The sequence below is a fragment of the Chionomys nivalis genome, chromosome 2 (assembly GCF_950005125.1).
Source record: "Chionomys nivalis chromosome 2, mChiNiv1.1, whole genome shotgun sequence".
In the NCBI taxonomy this organism is placed as follows: Eukaryota; Metazoa; Chordata; class Mammalia; order Rodentia; family Cricetidae; genus Chionomys; species Chionomys nivalis.
This window is the reverse complement of record NC_080087.1, coordinates 54,981,700-55,009,278: the sequence shown is the minus strand read 5'-3', so window position 1 is coordinate 55,009,278 and position 27,579 is coordinate 54,981,700. Positions and strand designations below refer to the sequence as shown.

Genomic DNA, 27,579 nt, shown 5'->3' with positions numbered 1-27,579 from the left:
AGACCACTTGAGTGGGCTCCCCTGAGACTGTGCTTCCAGCTTTGTCAGCCTCCGGAGGCCGGTGCATACATCTTCGGGAGGCCGGTGCATAGGTCCTCGGGAGGCCGGTGCATAGGTCCTCGGGAGGCCGGTGCATACGTCCTCGGGAGACGGGTGCATACATCCTTGGGAGACGCGTGCATACGTCCTCAGGATGCCCATGTGCACTTATGTGAGAGGGACACCGAATGAAGCCGTGAGAACTTGTGGTCTTCCAGGAAACCACATTTCCTTTCCCCCAAGGAGCTGGGCTCCTGATTGCTGAGAGAGGCCTGTCCGCCAAATGCTCTTCTTAGGAGCTTTGTCAGATGAACCTGAGTTTCCCCTGCTCTCACCACGTGCACAGTTCAAAGTGTAACTTCCCAAGGCCCTGACTCAGGATTGTCCTTGGTGGGAGGAGGCTCTGGGAGGAATCTTCTGGTCCCAAGGAACAGGGGCTCAGAGCTCCGGGGACCCTGCTCAAGAGCTGGGTCACAACAAAACCCCTTGTTTGGAACTGCCAGTCTGGGATTGGAAATGGAGTCCCAACGGTCCCAGGCCAAGGCTGTTGGGCAGCGCCTCCTCCAGGCTGAGACCCCAGGGAAGAATGGGCTCCGGGCTGCGTCCAGCGGCCAAGGGGGAAGAGCGCTCCGCTGGTTCACCACTGTGGTCCTGAATGCCGCCTTCCTAGGGATGGTGAGAGCTGAGGCTGCGCCCAGCCAGGCTGGGTGCAAGCCTCCTGCAGGGGACCTGCCGTTCCAGGGAGACAGGCTTTTGACCACCTGTACATTTGTGTGACCTGTGTGCATCATTATTTAAACAGCCTGGGCAATGGTTTCATTGTCAGGAAAATGGTACAATTCTAACCAAACGTGAAATTGATTGTCCTAGGGTTTTGCAACTGCAACAAATCTTACTTGGTTTCTGTACAAGGTGTGTGTGTGTGTGTGGGGGGGGGTTCTGCTGGTGTGTGCCAATGGCCCTCCCACCCCACATCATTACACAGCAAGGAGCCTTCCTTCCTGAGAGTTCTTCCCTGTGCCCTGACCACATCCAGCTAACAATTTAATTTCACAGCTGAAAACTAGGCCGCACAGGGGAAGAGACTTTTGTCAGGTCTCAGAGTTAGGTAGGTGCTGAAGCCAGAAGCTGCCTCACTCTCTACCATAATCCTATGTAAATTGAGCCTTCAGATCCTTGAGTTTTTCTCAGAGCAAAGTGCACAGGGAGAAGGGCCTTTTCTGCTGCTGACCTCTCTTTGTCCCGGTAATTGTGGCCTCAGAGAGTTGAAAGTGAGTCTTCCGCACCTCAGAGATGGAATCAGAACTGGGTTTTGATGGTGGGGGATGGAAGTTCCGAGAAGTAATCACTGTGGATGCAGGGGCACCCCACCCCCTCCCGTGGGCCAGGTATTCTGGAAACAGAGCGCACGCTCTGGTGAGAGCCACTGCTCTGACCCTTGAACTCATTCACTGCTTGCTGAGCACCTGTGCTCCCCTGGCCATGAGTCTTGGGCACTTTCTGCCTGGGGAAGGGGCACACCTTGCCTTGGAGCAGACATGGTGCAGTGAGAATCGGTGATTCTCTAAATGTAGGTGAATTAGAAACATTTTCTTAAAGGGCCAAAGATTTCCTCTGACAGCCAGCTGCTAACCTTTCTGTTGCTGCTCCTATTGAAAAGCAAAGGTCACCCCTGTTGATTTTAAGTTTCTTTGGACAAAGAAGTAATTCAGGAACTGGCCAGGGCCAGGGCCAGTGAAGGCTGAGAAACTCCACTCTGGAATATGGGCAGGCAGTGTCTATAGACCCAGAGAGTGTATGGAAATAACACGATTGTGGACAACTCACCCGACTTCTTTGGACATTTTGGGCAGTGTGCAGCTGTATGGTCTCAGCACTTGGCTAGTCACCTGCTTGTCTAGGAATGTTCTTTTAGTTAGGCTTCAGGTGTTGGAGTACTGAGGTTACAGACTCCTATACACAAGGACAACTGTAGGCTGATTTGACAATCCCACTTTCCTTGTGGGTCCGCAGCTCGGTTTGAAATGGGATGAGGTCTTGGGTACCAGCAGCACTTTCTGTGACCATAGTCATGGTCAGTTTGGTCCAGTTATCTAATTCGTAATAGACAATAACCGATTAATCAGGTGACTCTCTATGCCTTCTGCATGCTTTTAACTGCAGGTCGAAGGCTGAGTGCATAGAAACATCTATGACTCACAGGATCCCGGCAGGTGAGGGAGGGTGTTAGGATAGTTAAAGGTGGGCAGGACTAAGAAACTAGGGCACACTCCTTAAGTCAGAGCTTATCCAAAGACAACAGCATTTCCCTGTGCTTTCCTGCAAGGAGATAAAAGGGAGAGCGTCAGCAGTAGGTGTGTGTGCATATGTGTTTGTGTGTGTGTGTGTGTGTGTAGAAAGCTAAGGCCTTTGCTTGTAAGATGGTCTTAGTGAAAATACACTTTGGATTGATGCACGGAAGCTTTGCCTTCTGGATCATGTCACATTTTATGTGAACAGGTGGTACCTGGGTCTTCATTAGGGAGGAGGCCTGGCAGTGACTACCCACAAGGGCTCCGTCTATGCTCTCCAGTGGGAGTGAATCCGGTTGCCATCACTTGGAAGAGCTTGGGACTGAGGCCCTCCAGGTGATCCAGGAATTGGGCTCACTGCCTTTGTGTCTGTGGTTCCTCACTTAGCTCTTACACAACTTGTGTGATGAAAGAGGTACCACTGTGGTCAGGGATTTCTCCAGGACCCCTGCTAGGAAAACACAGCTTCTAATTTAACTGTAGCTACCTTTCTGTACGGGCAGCCTCTGGACACGAGAAAATGAGCACTTCTGGTGGCTGTGAGTGCCGGGCTCATCCCGCTGATGAACAGTACAGGACTTGGGGCTTTATCGGGTTAACTAAAAGTGGGATGCAAAGGCAAACGCTGGTTAGAAGCCCTGTCCAGGGAAAATGCGCACCCACCAATGTTTTGTTATAGTATGGATCATTCTTTTCCTGTCACGGTGTATCTTAGAGTACGGAGCATTTAATACTAGCTGCTCTGAGGACTCAGCCAGCACCAGGCAGCCATCCACACTCTCCCTGGGTCCACGCTTAGCAATGGATCTGTGAGCTCTCAAGTTCAGGTTTTAGTACTGCATACTAAATAGATTCTCATAGGTAAATGGACTTGGGTCAAATCCACCGTGTTCCTTCAAATTGCAAAGCTTGCAGCTTCACCATGGACTAACTTAGCACGAAAATATGCCAAGTCATTTCCTCAGTACTTAATTCTTATTGTGATTGGCCCTGGGTTAAACATCAGCTTAGTGTTTATGAGCCACTGGTTTCTTCATTAGAAGCTGAGAATTCCTACCAGGCCAATGGACCTTGGTAGACCTTTCCGCCATTGTCCTCTCATACTAAACCATTAACTGCAGGTGTCAAGACCACGATGGCCATGGTGAAAGCTCCTTTGAGGGTTCCGTGTAACAGTAATACATTTGGCAAGAAAAGTTTGTCATGTCTGTTGCATACAAACCTTATGAGATGGGTGTTGTTAGGCTGTCTTTGCTGACCAGAACTCCTGGGCTCAGTTGATTTTCCTGCTCCAGCCTCCTGATTAGCTAGGACTATGGGGAGGGTTGCTAGGCCTGACTCTTGCATATAACACATAAAGGTAACAGGTGGAGGCTGGGTGGCAGCACAGGTGGTGGAGTACTTGCGGGCATAAAGGCCTGAGGTTTATCCCTAGCACAAATGCCTGTAAGCATATCTGCACTCAGGAGGTAGAGGGCAGTGGAATCAGAGCCTCAAGATTATCCTCAGCTGCGTATGGAGATCAAAGCTGCCCTGGGACATGTGAGCCCTGCTTCAAATAACGAAGTAACACTTTGAATTGTGACTGCTAGTGTTATATTTATGCCCACTAGATTTCTAAGAATTGCACCCAATTTCCTAAACACGTGTTAGTAATGCACCCATCTGTACACAACTCATTAATTTTGAATTTTTATTGTCATCACAGTTCTCATATACTTGAATGTTTCACTTGTATACATTTTGCATTTATTAATTTATTGTACTCATATACTTTAATGCATCAAATAAACTAATATATATGAGTGTAGTACCTATTTTTTATAAAAAGACACACCCTTTGGAGATAGTCTAAGGACCTATCTAGAAAGTTGCTAAATTAATTCAGTATCTAGAAAAAGATTTATTTCATTTGATTTGGAGAAATTAGTAGAAAAAAAGAAAAGAAACAGTGAAGATTTTTAACATCTGATCAAAATAAGATTAATTCAAGCAAAGCACAATCTTTAATTTACCTATGTGATATCAATACTTCAAAGGCAAATACATAGGATGGCACTGTTTTTATTTTGAGATGAGGTCCCACTGTGTAGTCTTAGGTTGTCCTAGACATCCTGGTCCTCTGACCTAGCCTCTACAGAACTGGGGTTAAAGGTGTGATCTTAAGTCAGCCAAAAAGCCTAATAAGGACATCACAGAGCACAGGAAATTATCTTGGTAAAACCCAGGATTTTCACATCCTATAATAATTACCCCAAATGGCAAAGAAAATTTCTACTGTATCCTGTACAATACTGTACAAATACAATAGAAGTGTGTGTGAATGTGTGTATGTGTGTGTACACGCACACGTGTTTGTGTGCAGGGAACTGTTGTGTGCACGGCACCTGTGTGGAGGGACAACTTGCAGGCATCAGTTCTCTCCTTCCGCCCGGAGTTCCGGGGCTTGAATTCAGGTGACAGACTTGGTGGCAAGCACCGTTACCCACTGAGCCATCTCACCAGCACAAAGCCGTGTGTGTTTTACTTGGTTTGGTTTCGACATATTTTAATATTATTTATGTGTATGTGTGTGTGAGTGTGTGTCCGTGTGTATGCCACGTGTGTGCAGGTGCCAGGAGGGCAGCATCAGATCCTCTGGAGCTGTAGTTACAGGCGGTTGTGAGCGCCATATGAGGATGCTGGGAACAGAAGCCTTGCCCTGTTGAAGAGTGATAAGCACTCCTGCACACTGAGCTGTCTCTCCAGACCCTGGTTTTATTTATTGTTGTATTTTTTTTTAAACAGGAAGAACAAAATTCTAGTTTTACACTGTATTTTAGATTGTGATGTTCGTTTTTAAGGAAAACTTGTGAATAATTTCCTTTTCATTTCAGTAAGCATGCTCACACATAAAGTTTATTTCACAAAGTTCATCTAGGATAAGACTTCTTGCCTCCTGCAATGCTTTTGGTTTGTGGTGTGGTCTTTGTTGGTGTTGCCTTTAGATAGGGTCTCTCAAACCCCAGGCTTGTTTCGAATTCTATACCTACCCAAGGATGACCTTGAACTTCTGATCCTCTTGCCTCTATCTCTTTAGGATTGAAAGCACAGGTTTGTACCACCACACTCAACTTCTGCTGGGCACCAAACCCAGGGCTCCCTGCACCCTGGAAGGTACTGTCCCAACAGAGCTGCACCCCAGCCCTCTCAGTAATGTCCCCATCTATTTCGTCCTGGACGTTTCCTCTTCTCATTTTACAACTGACCTCATCCTCCTTGCTAAGATGAAAAGTCTTCTTTCATAGATGCAGTCTATGCCAAAAGTGCGCTCATCACCCGTGGATGACTACATACTGGGATTCTTACTTCTTTATTTCTGATAGTTTTAGACTCCTTCATTTCTTATAATTTAACATTTATTTACCTTAATCTCTAGTGTAAAATAGGAAGCAAGTTACTAGGAATGTCAGGGGAACAAAATGCAGACTGGGACATGTGTGAATTGCCGCTTCTAGACGCCCAGGACTTTCAAAATTAAACCAGCAGCATCCTATGAACCAAACACTACCCAAGACACGTAAGACTGGAAAGACATGGATTGCGTCATCTTTTTTTTTTAAGACTACTTTATTCACACAAGCCCCCTCTCTGCCTACCAGAGGCTCAGGGGTGCTAGGACCATAGTCAACATTTTTCTGTCAGCATTTAGAGACAGAAAAAGTCTCTTTGAAGTGAGCAATATCAAAATCAAAGAGAAAAATAGATATATAAGAAGACATTTAAGAATTTTTTTCCTTTTGCAAGGGAGCTCATAGAAGGGATCATTAGCTCATTTAAATTTTATTTTATTACTATTTGTTTAAGTCTCACTATTATACTTAGAAAGATGGGAACTTGTGACCCTGACAATCTGAGGATCTCAGAGGATCCTTCAGTGTTGACCCAAGAGGAGGATGCCCTGTTTTGGTCCCAACATTCTCCTCCCTGTGAGCCTGAGCAAACTGAGGATGTGTGGGTTCCCAGGCATGAGGTACTGTATCCCCAATCTCTTTTGGTTTGGCTTCTCTGGCTGGCAAGCCTCTCCGACAGCAGTAGGCCAGACAGAGGCAACACACTCTCTCCGTACCACCCTTGGTGTCTCCAGGATGCTCCCAGGCAACCCCATGCCACACCTTCTGAGGGAGCAGCAAACACTGGTGATCGCTCCACAGGTTGCCACCCCTCCTATGCACCTCAGTGAACACGTTAAAGAAAGCATTGCACTGATTTTAAGGCACTGGACTCTTTTCCAATGACCCTCTCGAGTGAGCAATTTCATCTAAGTGAAGACATCTCCATTCTAGCCACTCTAGTTCAAAGGTCTCCTAATAACGTTAACTTCCTCCTGCCCAGTCCCCAAATGTACAAGTGTCTAAGAAATCAGTCTCTGGAGATGGATGCTAAAAAGAAATCCCACACTAGCTCAGAATTGAGTAAGATAAAGGGTTATTTATTTAGGGGTAGACTCACAGATCACAGTCCTCTGCATGAACGGGGAACAGAAACCAAATCCAGCAACCAGAAGAGAGAGAGCAAACACGCACTTTACATCGGCATTTATAGTCTAAGAGGCCACACCCAAGCAGGAGGGTAACTTAAAGGCTACTGTAGGATTTCTTACAGCCCCTCCCCTTTGTTTAAATAAGAGAGTTCTAAGTCTAATACAAAATTATATACAATAAGAACAAATATCATGTATAAAAATTAGAATTACAACCAGCATAAACAATATCAAGCAAAAATTATCTGATAAATGTTTCAATAATTATGCTATCCTAAGGAGTTTAAGTCTTGTATTATAAGTAACTTGGCCAAGTCATGAGAGGAAAGTAACTACAACTATCTAGTCTTCAACCCCATCAAAGACCCGAGAAGGGAAATACTATTACTTGAGTAAGCAGGAGGTGCAATCAATCAACTTCCAAAATGTGCAGTAGATGACAGAGACAACTGGCTACCTGGGCAGTCACCCAAAGTCTCATTTGCAACATTGGAGCAACCAACTTTGGCTAAGGCCCAGAGTAACTGACAGACCATTTTCAGAGGCAAGAAATTTTTCAAAACCGTCTTACCCTGTCTTGGCAAGATTTGACAGTCTTTTCTCTTGTATCCTGCTTGTCCTATCTGGACATTGTGCATTTTGTCAGTGGTCGATGCATGGGCAGTTTCTTGCCCAAAGACCAGTTTTTGTGGAAGATGAAAACAAGCTCCAAGTGGAGTGTCTTCAGTGCTCAACATTCTCTCGGGTATAGATCAGTGCTGCCAGGAGCAATCGTGTCTCACATCAACAGAGCCCTAAGTTATTTAAATGACATATTCTACAGCACTCTGAAGTGGTTGAAGATTACCTATCTATGCAGAATATAATCCCTATGTATCTAAAGAACCTGATTAGTCTAAATATAAGTATGACAAACATAGATGACTAGTCTTGATACCTATATAACTTAAAGACTAAGATTTCATATTAGAATGCTAAATAATATTTAAACAACTGTGCAATAAATGAGGACAATGACCTCAAAATGTAAACAATGTATAAGTATCTTGATAAGAGATAGAAAAGTATATTGCAATATGATAAATATATCCTAAAATTGTATCAATATACAAAATGTCTTAAGCAGAGGTAGAAGCATGCATACATACAATATGACAAAATAAATTTGCCTAGGTATATAAATATTATAGATGAAAATAGGAACATATTTAATATAATTTAAGTTTGTATCAATATACAAGAACTTATACCAATGTAAATTGTCTATAAATAGTAACTCACAAGTATTCATTCTATTGCTCACTATTATTGTTAATGTGAGTAAGCTCACACTAATCTATTATCTCATCCAATTTCTCTTTATTTTTTCTCAAAGAGATCTCTGAGCCTACATAATTTCCCTCCAACCCCCAACGCTATACCAATTATAATCAACCCCTAAATGATGTCCCTAACCCTGAGGACAAACTTTGTTGGGAGAGGAGACATCTTCTTCTAGAATTATTTTCAGTTGGCGATGTTCTTTCTATGGGATCCTGTGAAAGTAAAACGATGGTAAAGTTTCAAGATTACTGTCTGGTATAATTGCAAATAGTCTTTGAGTATTTGGTAAGGTTTTTATGAGGTTTCTATTTGAGTTCTAGCCATAACATTGTGAAAAGTACAGCATTTCACCTAATCAAGTTGGAACCATCTTGTACAGCTGGTACCCCAAACAGGTCTTATAGTAGTACTATCAGTATCATGATGTCATATCAACCACGTGGAATTGTTGTTGTGGGGCCCCATCTTCTTCCTGGAAACTTCAAAGATTACTGCAGGAAAATTCATTGTTTGTTGTGGAAAACTTAAACATTATTTATACAGACATATATTCAATAAAGGTATGATAGAGACAAAAATAGGTATGAAGAAAAGTAAAATTTTTTTTCTAAATTCTTTCTTCTTTCTGTCCCATACCGGATGGCTCCTGACATGAGACAGAAACTCTGAATTTTTCTTTTAACAACATGTTTGAATTTAGAGAAGGACAGAGCCGTTGTCCAACTCCAAAGCCAGATTTGCTTTTTAAGTGAGTCATGACTATTATTCTAGTTAATATTCAGAGATTCTTACCCTCAGAAGATCTGTCCTCATAAGTGATAATTCTCTTTGCTTGGTGATCCTATCTGAATAATTATCTTTTCCTCTTTAGGCATCTAGATGTCTAGGGTCTCTTGACTTTTTGAAGATGAGTATTTTCCTGCAAAGAAAGAACAGAACCCTGCCCCAACCCTTAACACCTGATTGGTTGTCACCTCTGGATGAGCCATCATTTCTCCTTCTCGAGAGATTTCTCTTTTTCAAACATAATCTTTATTAATTTTGATGGTATTCATAACTTTTCATCTGTTGTTGAAACAAGAACAAAACCCCTTCCCCAACATAGCACGTATCCTGGCTTTCATTGTAAGATCAACACATCCTTGAAATACACTGGCTGATTTAATTCAGAAGACTTTTCTATTATCCAATGTTTCTCTGTTGCTGTTGTCCCTTTTTCATTAGAGTTAAGAAAATTCAAGGTTAATAAAGCATTATGTAATCTATTTCTGGGGGTATTTTTCATCCATTCTGTTTGTCTAACATATCGTTTATAGTTCTATTTGATCTTTCTATAAACTGCCTGACCTGTAGGATTGTTTGATATACCTGTAATATGCTTTATATTATGATAAACAAAAACTGTTACATTTTCCTAGAGACATATGCTGGACAATTGTCTGTCTTTATTTATGCAGGTATACCCGTGATGGCCATAACTTCTAATAAATGTGTGATTACTGAATCAGCCTTTTCTGAACCCAAGGCAATTGCCCATTGAAAACTTAAATAAGTGTCAGTGGTATGGTGTACATATTTTAATTTTTCAAAAATCTGCAAAGTGGAACACATCCATCTTCCAGATTTCATTATTTTGAGTACCCTTTGGGTTACTCCCTGAAGTCCACAGTGTTTGGTTATAGAAAGAGCAAGTAGGACATCTCTTTATAATCTCCTTAGCTTGTTGCTATGCAATAGAAAACTCTTTCTTTTTTTAATGTTACAGAATTTTTTATTGATTTTTATTGAGCTTTATATTTTTCTCTGCTCCCCTCCATGCATCTCCCCTTCCCCCTTCAACCCTCCCCCAAGGTCCCCATGCTCCCAATTTACTCAGGAGATCTTGTCTTTTTCTACTTTCAATGTAGATTAGATCTACATAAGCCTCTCTTAGTGTCCTCATTGTTGTCTAAGTTCTCTGGGATTGTGGTTTGTAGGCTGGTCTTCTTTGCTTTATGTTTAAAACCATCTATGAGTGAGTACACATGATAATTGTCTTTCTGTATCTGGGTTACCTCACTCAAAATGTTTTCTAGCTCCATCTATTTTCCTGCAAAATTCAAGACGTCATTATTTTTTTCTGCTGTGTAAATGTACCACATTTTTCTTGTCCATTCTTTGGTCGAGGGACATTTAGGTTGTTTCCAAGTTTTGGCTATGACAAACAAAGCTGCTATGAACATAGTTGAGCACATGTCCTTGTGGCATGATTGAACATCCTTTGAATATGTACCCAAAAGTGGTATTGCTGGGTCTTGAGGAAGGTTGTTTCCTATTTTTTTCTTTTTTTGAGAAATCGCCACACTGACATCCAATGGGGCTGTACCAGCTTGCATTCCCACCAGCAATGTGGAAGTATTCCTTTTTCTCCACAACCTCTCCAGCATACGTTGTCATCAGTGTTTTTGATCTTGGCCATTCTTACAGGTATAAGATGGGGTCTCAGAGTTGTTTTGATTTGCATTTCTCTGATGACTAGGATGTTGAACATTTCAAGTGTCTTTCAGCCATTTTAGATTCCTCTGTTGAGAGTTCTATGTTTAGGTCCATACTCCATTTTTATTGGATTATTTGGTATTTTGATGACCAATTTTTTGAGTTCTTTGTATATTTTGGAGATGGGACCTCTTTCTGATGTAGGTTTAGTGAAGATCTTTTCCCATTCTGTAGGCTGTCATTTTGTCTTGTTGACCATGTTCTTTGCTTTACATAAGCTTTTCAGTTTCAGGAGGTCCCATTTATTAATTGTTTTTTCTCAGTGTTTGTGCTGCTGGGGTTATATTTAGGAAGTAGTCTCCTGTGCCAATGCCTTCAAGTGTATTTCCCACTTTTTCCTCTATAAGGTTCAGTGTGACTGGCTTTACATTGAGGTCTTTGATCCATTTGGACTTGAGTTTTGTGCATGGTGATAGGTATGGGTCTATTTTCATTCTTCTACATATTTATATATAGTTATGCCAGCATCATTTATTAAATATACTTTTTTCCATTTGTTATTTTTTGTTTCTTTGTCAAAAATCAGGTGTTCAAAGGAATGTGGATTAATATCCAGGTCTTCTACTTGGTTCCATTAGTCCTCCTGTCTGTTTTTATGCCAATACCAGGCTGGAAAAGTCTTTCTTTAAACCTTTGCTATTGGCATGATATTTCTTATGAAATTCTGAGGCCTTCAATACAGTTCCAATCAATAATTGCTCAATTTCTGCATTACCTTGTGCTAGAGGACCTGGCAGACCCGTATGGGATCAGATGTGTGTTATGAATATGGGACAAAGTCCATTCCTGATTATATCTTGAACTTGTATGAATAATGAAGTCAATTCTGTATCATCTGGTATAAATTCAGTAGTTTCAATATGCAAGACAACTTTTCCTGCATAGTGTAAATCAGTAACTATATTAAGAGGTTCTTTAAAATTCCTTAGTACCATGAGAATAGCATATAATTCTGCCTTTTGGACAGAATTATAAGGGCTTTGTTCTACCTTATTTAAATCTTCTGATTTGTAACCTGCCTTTCCTGATTTATTTGCATCAGCATAGAGGCCCAAGTATCTTTTTGCATTCTAAGTTGGAATTTTCAAAAGCCAGAGATTCAATAAGTACTCATCTAGCATCTGGGTCTATTACTCCTATTTGTACAGCCTTAGTTAGTCTTTGTAAAAAGTCACTAAAGGGTTCTCTCTGGCCCTGTTTAACCCTAGCATATAATTCAATTCATTTTCTTGATTCTGGAATCCTGTCCGAAGCATTTAAGGCTGCTATGTGGCATAGGAACAAGATTTGTTCATTGTAAAGAGCTTGAGCACATGGAGCAAGGAGCCCAGAACTCAGGAGCAGGGAGCACAAACCTGAAGTTGTCCCTCGGCAGGGAACACAGCAGTGGGGTGTATGTGTGTGTACACGAGCTTGTGAAATTGCCAAGTTGCCACGCCCACTTAGCTCCGCTGTGGTGGGGCTTTAAGAAAAACCTGCTTAGTAGGTGAAAGCAAGCCAAGTGGGCAGGGGTGGGAGACCTTCTGGGCTGTGTACTGTTTGGGCCTTTTAGACTGGTCCACCCTGTAGGTGTGGAGTCCGGATCCATGTGGGCTCCAGATGAGGAAGGATGCTAAAAGAAATCCCACACTAGCTCAGGATTGAGTATAATAAAGGATTATTTATTTAGGGGTAGACTCACAGATAACAGTCTGCACAAACGGGGAACAGAAACCTAATCCAGCTGCCGGAAAAGAGAGGAAATCAGCATTTACAGTATAAGAGGCCACGGCCAAGTGGGCGGTAACTTCAAGGCTACTTGAGCTAACTATTGACTGTAGGATTTCCTACAGCTAGTCTCCCAGACACCTTAGCCTGGAGGAACCCATTGCAAAAGTGCTCTCCCGTCAGTGGTCCCATGTAGCAACACAGAGGACCGTTCACAAATCTGTAGACAAATGGAAGAGACAGCCCACGGTGACCTCGGCTGCTGTGCTGAGGTCACTGAACACAAAAGACTCTGGTTGATACATTGGTGTAATCATTTGATGCTGATGCCATCACTGGAGGTCTCTTCCACCACACATCTGATGCCAAACCTTTTAATTTGGCCAATTTTCATTTGAGGGACTGGAGATATGGTTCGGCAGCTATGAGTACCTGCTGCTCTTGCAAAGGCCTGGGTTTATTTCCCTGCTTCTGTATCAGCTGACTCTCAACCACCTGTAACTCCAGTTCCGGAATGTCCCACACCCTCTTCTGGCTCCGGCATACATGTAGCACACATACACATACTGATGTGCCCACACGTACACATAAAATAAATATTTTAAAAGATCTTATTTGAGCAGAGAAGCATTCATAAGTTGGGCAGCTCCTTGAGTCAACGGAAGTAGACAACCCTAACAATTAGTGTGGGAAAAGAAGATTTATAGGTAGAAAAAGAGAGTAAATGTATAGAAGTAACTTTGACTGGTTCCGCCTACATTTTGTCTTGTTTGGACTTATCTACACATTGTGCAGCCCATGAGGCTGGTCATTTGGTACAAGAGATACATTCAGAAGGTTGCAGTGTGATGACAGGTTTGCCAGACTTCCTGGCATGCTGAGGTAGCTAGAGACCAAAGTTACGCTGAGTGGTAGATTGCCATTCCTTAATGCTTTAGCTTTATTGTGAAAGCCAGGCAGTACGTGTTTGTGTAACATTTTGTAAGGAGGACCGACATGCTGCAGTTCTGATGGTTGAGGATGTTCTTGACGAAGTGTAGATCTGCACAAGCTCAGATGACTTATCTAGTATGTTGTGTGTTTGTGTAGAACTCCATCTGTACCAGAAGTAGTTGTTTTAATAATATAAAAAATAGAACAATCTGATAACTAAAATGCTGGTATGTAAATCCTCACATTTGAGCTTCCAATGCATTTGCAAATACTATGCTAAAAATTTATTTTGAAAATAAAATGAATGGTACATCTTATAAAATACTATAACTGGCGAGACAGCTCAGCAGTTCAGATGTATGCCACCGAGCCTGGGCTTGATTCTCAAAAGCCACATGGTAGAAAGAAAGAACTGACTTACATAAGTGGTCTCCTTATCCAGACATGTACACCGTGGCACACACAGGTGTGGATGCACACACACTAAAAAAATAAAAAATTAAAGATAAATAATCATTAATATGTAGTGCTAGACTTTAAACATGGAGTTGTGCTTGTTAGGCAAGTGGCCTACCACAGAGTTGCCTCCCTAGCTCTAGATTAGCATTTAATACACAATAGCCTTTTAATGTATTGTCAAGTAGGAAATAATTTTTTAAAAGCCACAGATTTAAAGGACTTTTGAAAAATTGAGAGGTTTGAAACAAAGAAAAGCAACAGGAGCCCACGACTTGCGGTAACTTTCGTATTGTTACCGCTCACCACTAGTTTATCTGCAGTGGATATAATTAGATGGATGTTACTTTGTTTATAAGTAAAACCGTTTGTCTTTGTAAATTGTAGGGGGTGGGCGCTGCTGTGCTAGGACCCACATTTCCAGACCTGGCACGAAATGTGAACCGGAACATCAGCAGCCTTTCGGAAATATTCGTGGGCCGGGCCCTTGGCTACTTGGGCGGCTCTGTGGTCGGCGGGGTGCTTTTCGACTGCATGAATCATTTCTTACTTTTGGGTAAGCTAACAGTGATTTTCATTTCATTGTTTCTGGCAGTGAGTGTACAGCGAGTCTCTAAATATGAAGGCATCAGCCTGGGGACCTTGACAGTTGAAGTACACTGTGCTTTGCTGTTCCCAACTGGGTTGCCAGAGGCTATTGTCCCAATGGCAGTGACAGGGAATCGTTAAGGAGCGCTTTGGAAACTTGACTAACCCTGTGAGTGGGAGTGTTGGCACTCCCAAGTCTTGCCAGCCAGGCCCCAAATCAGGCTCCATTCCAGACACACACAGCGTCCCCACGTTGGGCTTGTTGGAGGCTCAGCTGGGTTCCCAGGGCCGCAGAGGTAAGAAACGGCTCTTGGAACCTGGATTGGACACAAAAGGGCAGGGAAGGTTGATGAACTAACGCAAGTTGTATTTTTTGTCTCTGCTATCCAATGTCAGAAACGAGCTCAGGATGCTCGCCCACATCTGGAAGCAGATGGGAAAGTCTTTACCATGCCTGCTTTGAATAAATCGACCTCTAAAGAAAGTAAGGCAAAACACTTCTGCATCTGAAGGAACAATCTATTATTCCTGGTGAATAAATAAGAGATCCCTTTTATTCCAAAGTGCACTGAAGAATACATATAACTCACTATATAGATGTAAGGTTTTGTTTGTGGAGAATCCTGTTACACAGGTCTCTACCACTGAGCTAAATCCCAGCCCAGAACTACATGCCTTGTGTTTTCCTCCCAAGTCCACAAACTAACTTATGTAAAGTTTACTAGTAACTCATCCTCCTCTTGGCTTTTTTGTTATTCTATATGCAAACATTCCTTTTGGTTCTTGGATTTTTGTTTTGTTTGTTTTGCCTGTGTGTGTGTGTATGTGTGTGTGTGTTTCACATATATGTGGGCTCATGTATGTTCAGGTATGTGTGAATGAGTCTGGAGACCAGGTGTCTTCCTTGATGACTCTCCAGTTCTTCATGGAAGCCCGTTGTCTCACTGAAATCACAGCTCACTGATTTGCTTGCTCTGGGGAGCCTCCTAAACTCTAGGATTACAAGATCCCAATATTTCTCACCCCACCAGCCTTGTGCCTCCTCCAGGTTTCTTTGGTAGCCCTGGCTATTCTGGAACTCACTCTGCAGACCAAACTGGCCTTAAACTCAGTGATCCACCTGCTTCTGCCTCCCAAGTGCTAAAGGTGTGCGCTGCCACCACCCAGCTTCCACCAGGCTGGGGATCAGAACTCTGGTCCTCACACAGGCGTGATGTATGCTTGTCCTCTGAGCTAGCTCTCTAACAACTCCCCTCTATTTCAGCTAATTTTTTTAATCATAAAAGTGCATTTAATTAACTACTGTGCATGTTCCAGAGCTCTCCTGTGGAGTCAGAGGACAACTCTTGAGACTCAGTCTCTCCTTCCAAGTGTGGGCTGCTGAGCTCTAACTCAGGTTGTCAGGCTTGGCAGCACAAAGCCACATTGCAGCCCTCCTTTGGTTCTTAAGTGCAAAACATCTAAACAAATAGCTTTTACCTCTTTTGCTATGAAACTTGGCTTAATTGTGTATTTTGTAGCTTGATTCTAGCAATGATAGAATTACATTAATTTTTAAACCTTTTATATTTTATAATCCATAAAGATTATACAAGATTTAAAAAGCATGGCTACTTGTAGAAGGTACAATGTTCACCCACACAAGGTTTTTAAAATTTGATCCCATTTGCATTTGGTGGCATTATTATGTTGGAGTGACTCCTGACTCACAAATACTGCTTTTTACAGCTGCCTTTCTTTCAACCTTGTCTTCTCAGGGCTGTCAAACCTGTTCACCTCGGCTGGCTTTTACCTGATCCCATTTTGTAAGACAGCTGTCTTACTGACTGCCATAATGTCTGTCACTAGCATCTCATTTGGCATTCTGGATACAGGTAAGTGAATCACTCGATGTCCTATCCGGGACTGGGACACTACTGCTAGGGAAAGGTGGAGCAGGAGGTGTTAAATTCTTCCTTGTGATAGGCTTGAAATGAAAAAGAGCTATTGATCTGGAATCATCAACTCAGAACCAGCCTGCTAGCAACTGCTCTTCTTGCAAAGTAGGGCAGCAGTTCTCTAACTATCTGACCGTGGATGGCCCTAGAGATTTTTGTCCTATGTCCTGTTGCTATCAGCATCCAAAGAGGGCAGCCAAGAGCCTGTGCTTTGTACCACTTTCTTTGTATTTTTTTTTTGCTCTTTGCTTTCTCAAAACTTCCCTTTATAGTAAAGCTTCTGCATATGCACAGTGTTTTTAAAAACAGGGGCAGGCAGGACAGCTCAGTAGGCAGATCCAAGACATCATTTGCTGTCCAGCCTCGTTGCAATGGCAAGGTCTGGGATCAGTGAGAGACATTGTCTAATGACAATAAGGCAGGGCATGACAGAAGACACTGGACATCTTCCTTTGGCCTCTGGATGTACACACAATTGTGTGCATGCCTACACACTCATATGCAACACATACAAACTTCTAAATGACGTATGTGTAGATGTAAGTCACAAAACAATCCCACACCAGTTTGGAATTATGATTAATAAAAGGGTTATTTATTTAAGGGGAAAAACTTACAGATCACTGTCCTAGACAACAGCCCTCTGTGTGACCAGGAAAGGAGTCTAGTAGCCGGAAGCGGAGCTAGAAGCAAGAGAGAGAGAGAGCAGGGTTATTGCTGCTTTTTAAAACGAAAGAGACCACGCCCAAGTGGGCTGGTATCTTAAAGGCTATTGGCTGAAGGAGCAGAAGGAACTCCCACAGCACCTTCCCCTTTTGTTTAAGTAAGAGAGTTCCAAACCCCATACAAAACAATATAAACTAAAAACAGATATCAAGTGTAAGATTAGAATTACACTCAGCATAAACAATATTAAGCAAGGAACATATGCTAAATGTTTTAGTAAACATTCTATCCTAGGAGTCTAAGTCTTGTATTGGAAATGGCTTGGCTAGATCATAAGAGGACGGTAACTATGACTATCTAATCTTCAACCCCATCAAAGGCCTGAGAAGGGAGATAATATTACTTGAGCAGGCAGGAAGTACAATCAAGTAACTTCCAAAGCAAGCAATATATGACAGAGACAATTAGCTACCTGAGCAGTCACCCAAAGTCTCATTTTGCAACGTTGAAGCAACCAACTTTGGCTATGGCCTACCATAATTGACAGACCATTTTCAGAGGCAGGAAAATTTTCAAAACCATCTTATCCTGTCTTGGCAAGATTTGATACTCCTACTTATCCATTTCCTGATATCATGCAACTTGTCAGTGGTTGAGGCATTGTCAGTTCCTTGCCCAAATGCCAGTTTTGCCAAGAAGAAAACAAGCTCCAAGTGGAGTGTCTTTGTTGTTCCACATTCTCTTGGGAATAGATTGGTGCTGTCAGGAGCAGTCATGTCTCATGTCAACAGAACCCTAAGTTATTTCAATGCCATGTTCCACAGATCCTTGATGTGGTTGAAGATGACCTGTCTAGACAGAATACAATCTCTATGTATCTAAAGAATCTAATTGATCTAACTGTATGTACAGCAAGCATGAGCAACTATTGACCTATAACAATTAATACCTTTATAACTTAAAGACTAAAACTTCATGTTAGAATATTAAATAACCTGCAAACAAATGTGCAACAAATGAGGACAATGACCTCAAAATATAAACAATATGTAAGTATCTTGATCAGAGGTAGGAGTAATATATAATGCAATATGAAAATATATCCTAAAAGTTGTATCAATATACAAAATGTCCTAAACATAATAACATACATATATACAATCTAGCAAAATAACTTTGTATAGGTATACAAATAATGTAAACAAAAGTAACAAATATAATTTGAACTTCTATCAATATACAAAAACTATACCAATGTAAATTATCCATGAATAATAGCTCACAAGTATTCACTCTATTACCCACTATTACCATCCCTCCCCCTTTTTTTTTAACAAACATAGTTTTCACCCCAACCTTCTATCTAATACAAGTAATAATTAACAACACCTAAACAGTGTTACTAACCCTATGGACAAACATTTTTGGGATGGGGCGTCGTCTTCTAGAATTGCTTCCCACTGTCATGGGGATGATGTTCTCTTAATGGGATTCTGCAAAACTAAAGTGATGGTTAAGTTTCAAAATTACTGTCTAGAATAAGTTATAAAACAATTTCTGAGCAGTCAATAGATAGGTTTTGTTTCAAAGTTCTTATTTGGAGTTCTGGCCAGAATGTCATGAGAAGGTGCACCATTTCAGCAGCTGGTACCTCCCCCAAAAGAGAAGAGGTCTTATAGTAGTGCTGTCCACATCATGATGTCATCTCAACTAGGTAAAGTTGTTGCTGTGGGGCCCCATCTTCTTCCTGGAAACTTCAAAGATTAATGCAGGGAAAGGATCTATAGGAAAATCTATTGTTCATCATGAAAAACTTAATATATACATACATTCTATGAAGAATATGATAGAGACAAAAAAGGCATGGAGAAAGTAAAAAAATTTTCCTAAAGTCTTTCTTCTGTCTCATACCAGATGGCTCCCAATATGAGACAGAAACTCTGAATGTTCCTTTTAACAATATGCTTGGATTTAGAGAAGTACAGAGCCATTGTCTAACTCCAAAACCAGATATATATATATATATATCTGTGTGTGTGTGTGTATAAATGTAAGTGTAACCCATACCTGGATTCATAAACCATATTCTGTTTTCTAGATGCTCCTTAGTAGATAGTTATTTTTTCTTCTGTCAGCATTCAAACATTCAGGGTCTCTTGAATTTCTGATGATGTGTATTTTCCTGCAAAGATAAAAGCAGAACCCTACCCCAACCCTTTATGGCTTTCCTTACCACCTGTATGGTTGTCACCATTGTGGATGAGCTGTCATTTCTCTGTTTCAATGAATTTCTCCATTTCAAAGAAAATCTTTATTAATTTTGATGGTATCCATAATTTTTCTGCTCCTGTAGAAATAAGAGCAAAACCCCTTCCCAACATAGTACATCTCCTGGTTTCCATTATGAGGTCAACACATCCTTGAAATATACTGGTTAATTCAATTCAGAAGTTTTTTTCCATTATCCAATGCCTCTCTGCTGCCATTGTTTCTTTCTCATTAGCATTAAGAAAATTCAAGGTTCATAAAGCATTATGCAATCTATTTCTGGAGGTATTTTCCATCCCTTTCTCTTTGTTCGGCATATCCTTTCTAGTACAATTTGACATTTCTATAACTGCCTGACCTGTAGGATTATTTGGTATACCTGTAATGTGCTTTATATTATAATAAGTAAAAAAAAATTAATTTTTTAGATATATATTCTGGACCATTGTCTGTCTTTATTTGTGCAGATATACCTATGATGGCTATAACTTCCAATAAATGTGTGATTAATGAATCAGCCTTTTCTGAGCTCAAGACAGTTGCCCATTGAAAGCCTGTATATGTGTCTATGGTGTGGTATACATATTTTAATTTACCAAATTCCATAAAGTAGAAGATGTCTGTCTGCCAGATTTCATTTCTTTTAGTACCCTTTGGGTTACTTCCTGCAGACAATGGTGTTTGATTATAGAAAGAGCAAGTAGGGCATCTCTTTATAATCTCCTTAGCTTGTTGTCATGTAATAGAAAACTCTTTCTTTAAACCTTGGATATTGACATGATGTTTTTTATGGAATTCTGAGGCTTGCAACATACTTCCAATCAATAATTGATCAATTTCTGCATTACCTTGTGCTAGAGGACCTGGCACACCCATATGGGACCAGATGTGTGTTACATACATAGTACAAAGCCTGGATAAACAATGAAGTCAATTCTGAATCATCTGGCAGTTTCAATATTCAAGATAACTCTTTCTGCATATTGTGAATCAGTAACTATATTAAGAGGTTATTTAAAGTCTCTTAGCACTTTGGGCAGTATTATAAAGGCTTTGTTCCACCTTACTTAATTCTTCTGATTTGTAACCTGCCTTTCCTGATTTATTTGCATCAGTATAAAATGTACGGACTTGAGTTATTGGAGCAGCACATAAATTTAGGGAAGAACCCAAGAAGTCCTCTTTATAAGGTTAAGTTTATTGCTTTTGGGAAAGTTGCTATTAATTTCTCCCAAAAAATTAGCACAAACTCTTTGCCATGGTTCTTTGTCTTCCCATAACTTTTTTATTTCCTCAGTAGTAAAAGGCACTATAATTTCTGCTGATGAAGTCTCAGCTTACCTTTTATAATTAATTCAGAGATTTTTTTCACATAAGTTTTTAATCTTTTACTTGGTTTATGTGGTATAAAGATCCATTCTAAAAGAATATCTTCCTTCTGCATTAAAATTTCTGTAGGAGAAATTCTGGAAGGCAATATGATTAGAATACAACTAAGATTTGGATTCACCCTATCCACATGTGCCTCCCGTATTTTTTCCTCAACCACTGTCAGTTCCTTTTCTGCTTCAGCTGTTAATTCTCTGGGACTATTCAAATCTTTATTACCACCTAAGGTTTTGTTTAAATGAATTATTAGATCAGGTATTATCCCAACAGCTGGGCATAGACTGGATATGTCTCCTTACAATCTTTGAAAAATCATTTAGAGTCTGTAATCTGACTCTCCTAATTTATGCCTTTTGTGTTCTAATTTTCTGTAAACCTATTCTGTAACCTAGGTGATTAACAGAATCTCCTCTCTGTATTTTCTCAGGAGCAATCTGCAATCCCCATTTAGATAAAACTATCTTTACATATTCAAACGTTTTTCTAAAAGTATCCATGTTTGAATCAGAAAGCAAAATGTCATCAATGTAATGGTAGATTTAGACTTAGGAAATTGCTTATGAATTATTTCCAATGGCTGACTTACAAAATATTGGCACAATGTGGGACTATTGGGCATCCCTTGTGGGAGGATAGTCCATTGATATCTCCTAGTAGGCTAAGAATTATTATAAGTAGGCACTGTGAAGGCAAATTTTTCTCTATCCTTTTTTTGTAAAGGTATAGTGAAAAAACAGTTCTTTAAATCAATAACTATGAGAGGCAATCCCTTTGGTAACAGAGAAGGCAGAGGAGTTCCAGATTGTAGAGGGCCATAGGTTGAATAACCTTGTTGATAGCCTTTAGATCTGTCACCATTCTCCATTTTCCAGATTTCTTTTTAACAACAAATATAGGAGAATTCCAAGAGCTAGTAGATTCTTTTATATGTCAAACATCTAGTTGTTCTTGTACCAGCTGTTCTAAAGCCTATAACTTTTCCTCAGCTAGAGGCCACTGCTAAACTCATATTGGGTTCTCAGTTAACCATTTTAAAGGTAGGGCTGTTGGTATCTCTGAAGGTTTATCAATTGCTTTGTGTTCTTGTACAGCCTGAATGGCTGGTGTCCATCATCTATAATATATTCTAATATTTTCCTCAGAAACATAAGTTTTGGGGGCTTCTGGTGTAGGACAATTCTGTATTCTGTCAATTACGCTTTAAATAAATGCTGATTGGCCATAGCCAGGGAAGGAGGTATAGTTGGAACAACCCGACAGGAAGTAGAGGTGTGACAATGAGAACAGGAGAATTCTGGGAAGAAGGAAGCCGCCCCCATTCCTGCCCAGATCACAGAAGAAGCAGGATGTGACCAACCCCACTGAAAAAGGTACCAAGCCATGTGGCTAACATAGATAATGGGTTAAGTTGCAAGAGCTAATAAGAAGCCTGGGCTAATGGGCCAATCAGTTTATAATCTTATGGATACCTCTGTGTGATTTTTCTTTGGGGCTTTGCTGGTTGTGGGGAACAGGGCAGCACATAAACCCCAACAAGCTGGACCCAACCCAACATGTTACAGGCTTCAGTAATGTTAATATGGGTATTCCATTGCTGCAATAAGTCACAACCCCACAAATTCACTGCAATATTGTCTATACATGGCCTTTGTCTTCCTATTTGCCGTTCAGGCCCTATGCATTCAACCCATCTTGTGATTTGTTTTACCTGAGATAGGGTTCCAGTTCCCAGGAATTGATCATCTACCTCCTGAAGAGGCCAATTTAGATGCCAAGATTCTGGAATAATGATACTTACATCTGTACTGATGTCTAGTAAGCCTTCAATAAAAATGCCATTTCTACAAACTCTTAGCCTTGGTCTTTGATTGCTTATAGAATTCTGCCAAAATAAACATTTCCTCTGTCCTACTGGATTTTTTGACTCATCCTCCACATTTAACCCATCATTCAGACAAGGATTGATCAGTATCACAGCAGGCATTAGATTTTTTAATTTTCTTGGTAAGACATGTTTTCCACTGTAACTGGGAATAACTAGGCCACTCTTGGCTTGGGGGTCTGCTAGAGACCTCTCAAGGAGTTTCCTGATGGTATTGGTTTGCTTTGTCTGTCTGTTGTGGACCTGCATTCATCGGTCTAATGTCGGCTTTTACCACACCTTCTACATATACCTGAATGCTGAAGAGTATTTTTGCCATTCCCAGAGGAGACATTATTCCTAGAAATTCCTTGCCTACAATCCCTTTTCAAATGTCCTATTTTACGCAATTGAAACATTTGGCAGTTTGATGTCTCCTCATTGCTTTGGAAATCACTTCTTCTACCCAAGATTCATCTTATAGCCAAACATCTCAACATTCATTGTATGCTGAATCCATTCATCCATCGGTGCTGATCTAGACCTTAAAGGCCCAATTATCTTTTTGCATTCTAAGTTTGCATTTTCAAAAGCCAGGGGTTCAAGAATCATTTGTCTAGCTTCTGGGTCTGTTACTCCTATTTGTGTAGCCTTAATTAATCTTTGTAAAAAGTCAGAAAGGGTTCTCTCTGTCCCTGCCTAACCCTGGTATTTGATTTGATCCTTTTCCTTAGTTCTTGGATCCTGTTCCAAGCATTCAAGACTGCTTTGTGGCATAGGGACAAGATTTCTTCATTGTAAAGAGTTTGGATCTGTGGATCAGCATACGGCCCTTCACCAAGAAGTTAATCTTGGGGAACCTCAAGACCTTTAGCTTTTCCCTGTTGTTCCATATGTTTGGATTCCTCTCTGAAATAAATTCCAAACATCAAGGAAGGTTCATCATCCAGGACTGATGAAATTAACTAAAAATGTCATGGGGGGTTGCCCTGACGTTAGAAGCCCAGGTCTTTATCATCTCCTTAGCAAATATAGAATGCAAGCCATAGTTACAACAGATTTCTTAATTTCCTTTAGATTATTCATTCCTATTGGCATCCAACTCTTCTTTGGCTCCCTTCAAGCCTTTAGAAGTTGATACTTTGTCTTAGTAAATTACAGGGCAGGATGCTAAAACCCTGGGTAATCCACTTCTGACTGCCACTGGTGATGTTGCATCCTGTCCTTGTGCCTTCTTCCCCTGTTCACCAGCTCCAATAATTTCCTCAATCATTTCAAATCTTTTTATCATTGTTTTTTTGTAAAGCCTGAATCTCCTGGCCTGTAGATATTTCTAGTGATTTCATGGAGGCATCAAGTCTCTAGTCCTCATTCTGCATCTATGATTCCAAGGTTTTAATGTTCTCCTTTAAAGATAACATCTCCTCTGTGGATTTTTCTTGAACATCGTGTAGATTGCTATCCTGGAGGTACATTCTGTCTGTTACTTTATCAAAACTTTTTGATTACTTTTGAATGTCAAATTCAACAGTATGAATTCTTTCAGATAACTTCCTAGTACCCTTAGATAAGGAATTAATTCTGTCTATCATAGTATCCACTTGTTCAGATAACCTCTGATTTTTGATTATTTTCATCCTGTCAACTAGCTGTTCATTATTAGTCTGTAAAGATTGTATCATTCCTAGAAGTGCCATACTCTTCCTTAATGATAGAATATGGGGAAGAAAACTGAAACCTAGTAACCAGTAAATTGAGGATCCCCATAGTCATATAAGCCTCGCATGATATAATCCATTGTATTAGTAAAGAAAGCAGTAAAAGGTGCATTGGAAATAAAAACTGCCATATTACCTGTTATCCAGCAGGTAGTGCTGTTGCTGAGTCGCAACTAGAATCTATGCAAAGGTAACAGAAACGGGGTCCTGTTTCAGTGTCCACCTTGGTATTTGTTAAAGACTGGGAAATATGAGTTGCTCAACAAAGTAAATGTAATTAAATCAATTCCATACACGGAGCCATAAACGCAGAATCCAGGGGCAGAGAACAGCAACCCAGAAGCCACATACGCTGCCACGTGACAAAGAGTCACCCCAAGGAGTTGCAGTGTTAGGCCACTGCTTGTGCTCTGACTCACGCTGCGTAGGCTCCGTGCTGCAACAGGGATTTAAAAACCCACTCAGGAAAGAGCAAACCAGAGGGGCAGAGACTGTCTGGGCCTGTGGAGCCCTGGAGGCGTGGAGTTTAAATCCACATGGGTGCCAGGTGTAGACGTAAGTCACAAAACAATCGCACACCAATTTGGAATTATGGTTAATAAAAGGGTTATTTATTTAAGGAGAAAAACTTACAGATCACTGTCCTAGACAACAGCCCTCTGCGCGATCAGGAACAGAGTCTAGTAGCTGGAAGCACGTGTGTGTGTGTGTGTGTGTGTGTGTGTGTGTGTGTGAGAGAGAGAGAGAGAGAGAGAGAGAGAGAGAGAGAGAGAGAGAGAGAGAGAGAGCAGGGCTGCTGCTGCTTTTTAAAGCCAAAGAGACCACGCCCAAGTGGGCTGGTATCTTAAAGGCTATTGGCTGAAGGAGCAGAAGGAGCTCCCACAGCACATATGTGATATTTTTCCTTCCATATTCCACCCTTCTAGTCTTTCCTTCTCTGTCTAATGTTATCTTATAGATGTGGAAAATGTTTTATTCTTTAAGCTTTGTTTGATTATAAATACTTTGATTTTTAAAAAGAGATACATGGACTTGATGCTTTAAACTTCTCATCTGGTAGGTCCTCTGACAACACTAAGGGCAAAATCCAAAATATGTATTATTTCCTATAGTAGGCACACCAGGACATATGATGAATTCAGGATCCTAAATCGGTATTTTGCACCTGTCTTTAAGCATAAATAAATAAATAAAATATTTACTATTGCAAGTACAAAAAGGGTTAATGCTGTGTCTGAACTGTATGTGTGTGTATATATATGTGTGTGTGTGTATTGAATGAAATTTCCCAGTAAAGTGCCAGCGTATTTTAGAAAAACCTCTATTAATGTGCATGGCTCTAAGAGGTAGTAGCTGATCAGACAGTAGATTTCCATGTGTAGTCCATGTGTAGGTATGAAACCATGTGTGCAGAGAGCCTGCGTCACAGAGTTGAATCAGGTGCAATCTTCATTGTCTTAGAATATTTGCCATGCTGGTGCAGCATAATACAGACACATACCTTTAGTGGAGTTTGTTCACTAACACACATATTAGCAAAATTGCCATGTTTAACTTAAACCACTTCTTTCGTTGGCAGGTGGCAATGTTCTCATCTTGAACCTTTGGGGGGACAAAGCAGCCCCACACATGCAGGCCTTACACTTCAGTTTCGCCTTGGGTGCCTTCCTGTCACCCCTGCTGGCTAAATTGGCCTGGGGTACAACAGCGTCCGCCCAGAACTACACAGAGCCCGACTTTGACCGTTCACCCTTGAACCGATCCTCTGCAGGTACCTCATACTCTCTGCTTGCGGTACCTGAGGACAAGAATCTGCTGTGGACGTACGCTTCCATCGGCACCTATATCCTAGTAGTTTCTGTCTTTCTGCTTGCTCCATTCTTTAAGAAAAGCTCAAAACAGAAAAAATCCACGGCATCTGATCAGGGAGCTCGAAGAGCTAAGTACCACTGGGCCCTGCTCTGTCTCCTCTTCATCTTCTTCTTTTTTTATGTTGGAGCCGAGGTGACCTACAGCTCTTTCCTATTCTCCTTCGCCACCGCCCACGTTGGCATGAAAGAAAGAGAAGCAGCCGGTTTGAACTCCATCTTCTGGGGGACGTTTGCGGCCTGCAGGGGCCTGGCCATTTTCTTTGCAACATTGTTACAGCCTGGAACCATGCTTGTGTTGTGCACCGTTGGCAGCCTTGTCTCATCTTTGTTTCTGGTGCTTTTTGACAAGAGTCCCCTTTGTCTCTGGATCGCGACTGCTGTGTATGGAGCCTCAATGGCAGCCACATTTCCCAGTGGTATTTCCTGGATTGAGCAATACACCAGCCTAAGCGGGAGATCTACAGCATTTATTCTGGTGGGTGCAGGCCTGGGACTGATGGCAACTCCTGCACTGTCTGGAATTCTGCAAGGACTCTACCCAGATCTACCAATAATTCTGTACACTTGTCTGGGGTCAGCAGTATTCATGACTGTTTTAATTCCTGGGATGTATAAATTAGCCACCTTACCTCAGAAGCAGAAGGAAACCGTCAACAGTGAGGACCAAACATTTTTACCTTCTAGCTCTGGGGAACAAGGAAGAAAATGCAAAGATGAAGAAAAATGAAATTAAATGGGAAAAGCAAGAGCGGGGACCAGAAGACTTTGCTTTGTAGCTCTGAAATAAACAAGGAAGCTAAATGAAGATGGAAAGGGGGCAGGTGTGTCCAATGGATTTTGAAGTGGTTGACATGAAGAATGAGGCATCCTTTGAAAGAAATAGACTAGAAATGTTTTTATATAACCCATAGCTGAGGTCTCTGATCACTCTCCTGGAATGCTCTACAGCCTGCATCCTCCCCAGGTAATGGGGATGATTCAGTTGAGAATCACCAGGACAGAGGGACTAAGAGAGAAAATGGGCTGGTGACTGAGTGGCCTCACCGAGTGACTCCTAAGGAGCCTGTCAGAGCCGAGCTCTAAATGTTCCGCATATTTCAGGGAACCCAATCCAGGTCCATTTATAGCCAGTGGTGACACTGTGCAAGGATTGATTCTTAGGGTCTCCCATAAATTCCCAGGTGATCTTGTTCCGAGCCTCACGTTTAGCAGGAAACTGATTAATATGTTATGAACCCCACCTTTCAAAGAGTTCATAGAAGACGTCTGATTGTGTTTCATTCTTTTGAGACAGGGTATTTCTGTGCAGCCCAGGCTGGTCTCAAATTCACAGTCTTCCTGTCTTAGTTCCAAGACATTTGAGAATTTAGGAAGCTCCCCAATGTGGAGAAGCCACAGAGTGGGTTGTATTTGCTGAACAGATAACTGGTTTTCTCATTCCACCTGAGAAGCTAGGGAGTAATTTCATGCCATAG

General features: G+C 41.2%; 1 protein-coding gene across 1 annotated transcript; it reads left to right on the top strand.

Annotated features, from left to right (window-relative positions):
* The first annotated feature begins 555 nt into the window (after positions 1-555).
* Positions 556-26,908, top strand: LOC130870348 (sodium-dependent glucose transporter 1-like). The gene is made up of 5 exons (XM_057763039.1): positions 556-714; positions 14,194-14,362; positions 16,152-16,268; positions 25,813-26,764; positions 26,857-26,908. Exons 1-5 carry the CDS (start codon positions 556-558, stop codon positions 26,906-26,908), a joined length of 1,449 nt encoding a protein of 482 aa, XP_057619022.1.
* The last annotated feature ends 671 nt before the right edge of the window (positions 26,909-27,579 follow it).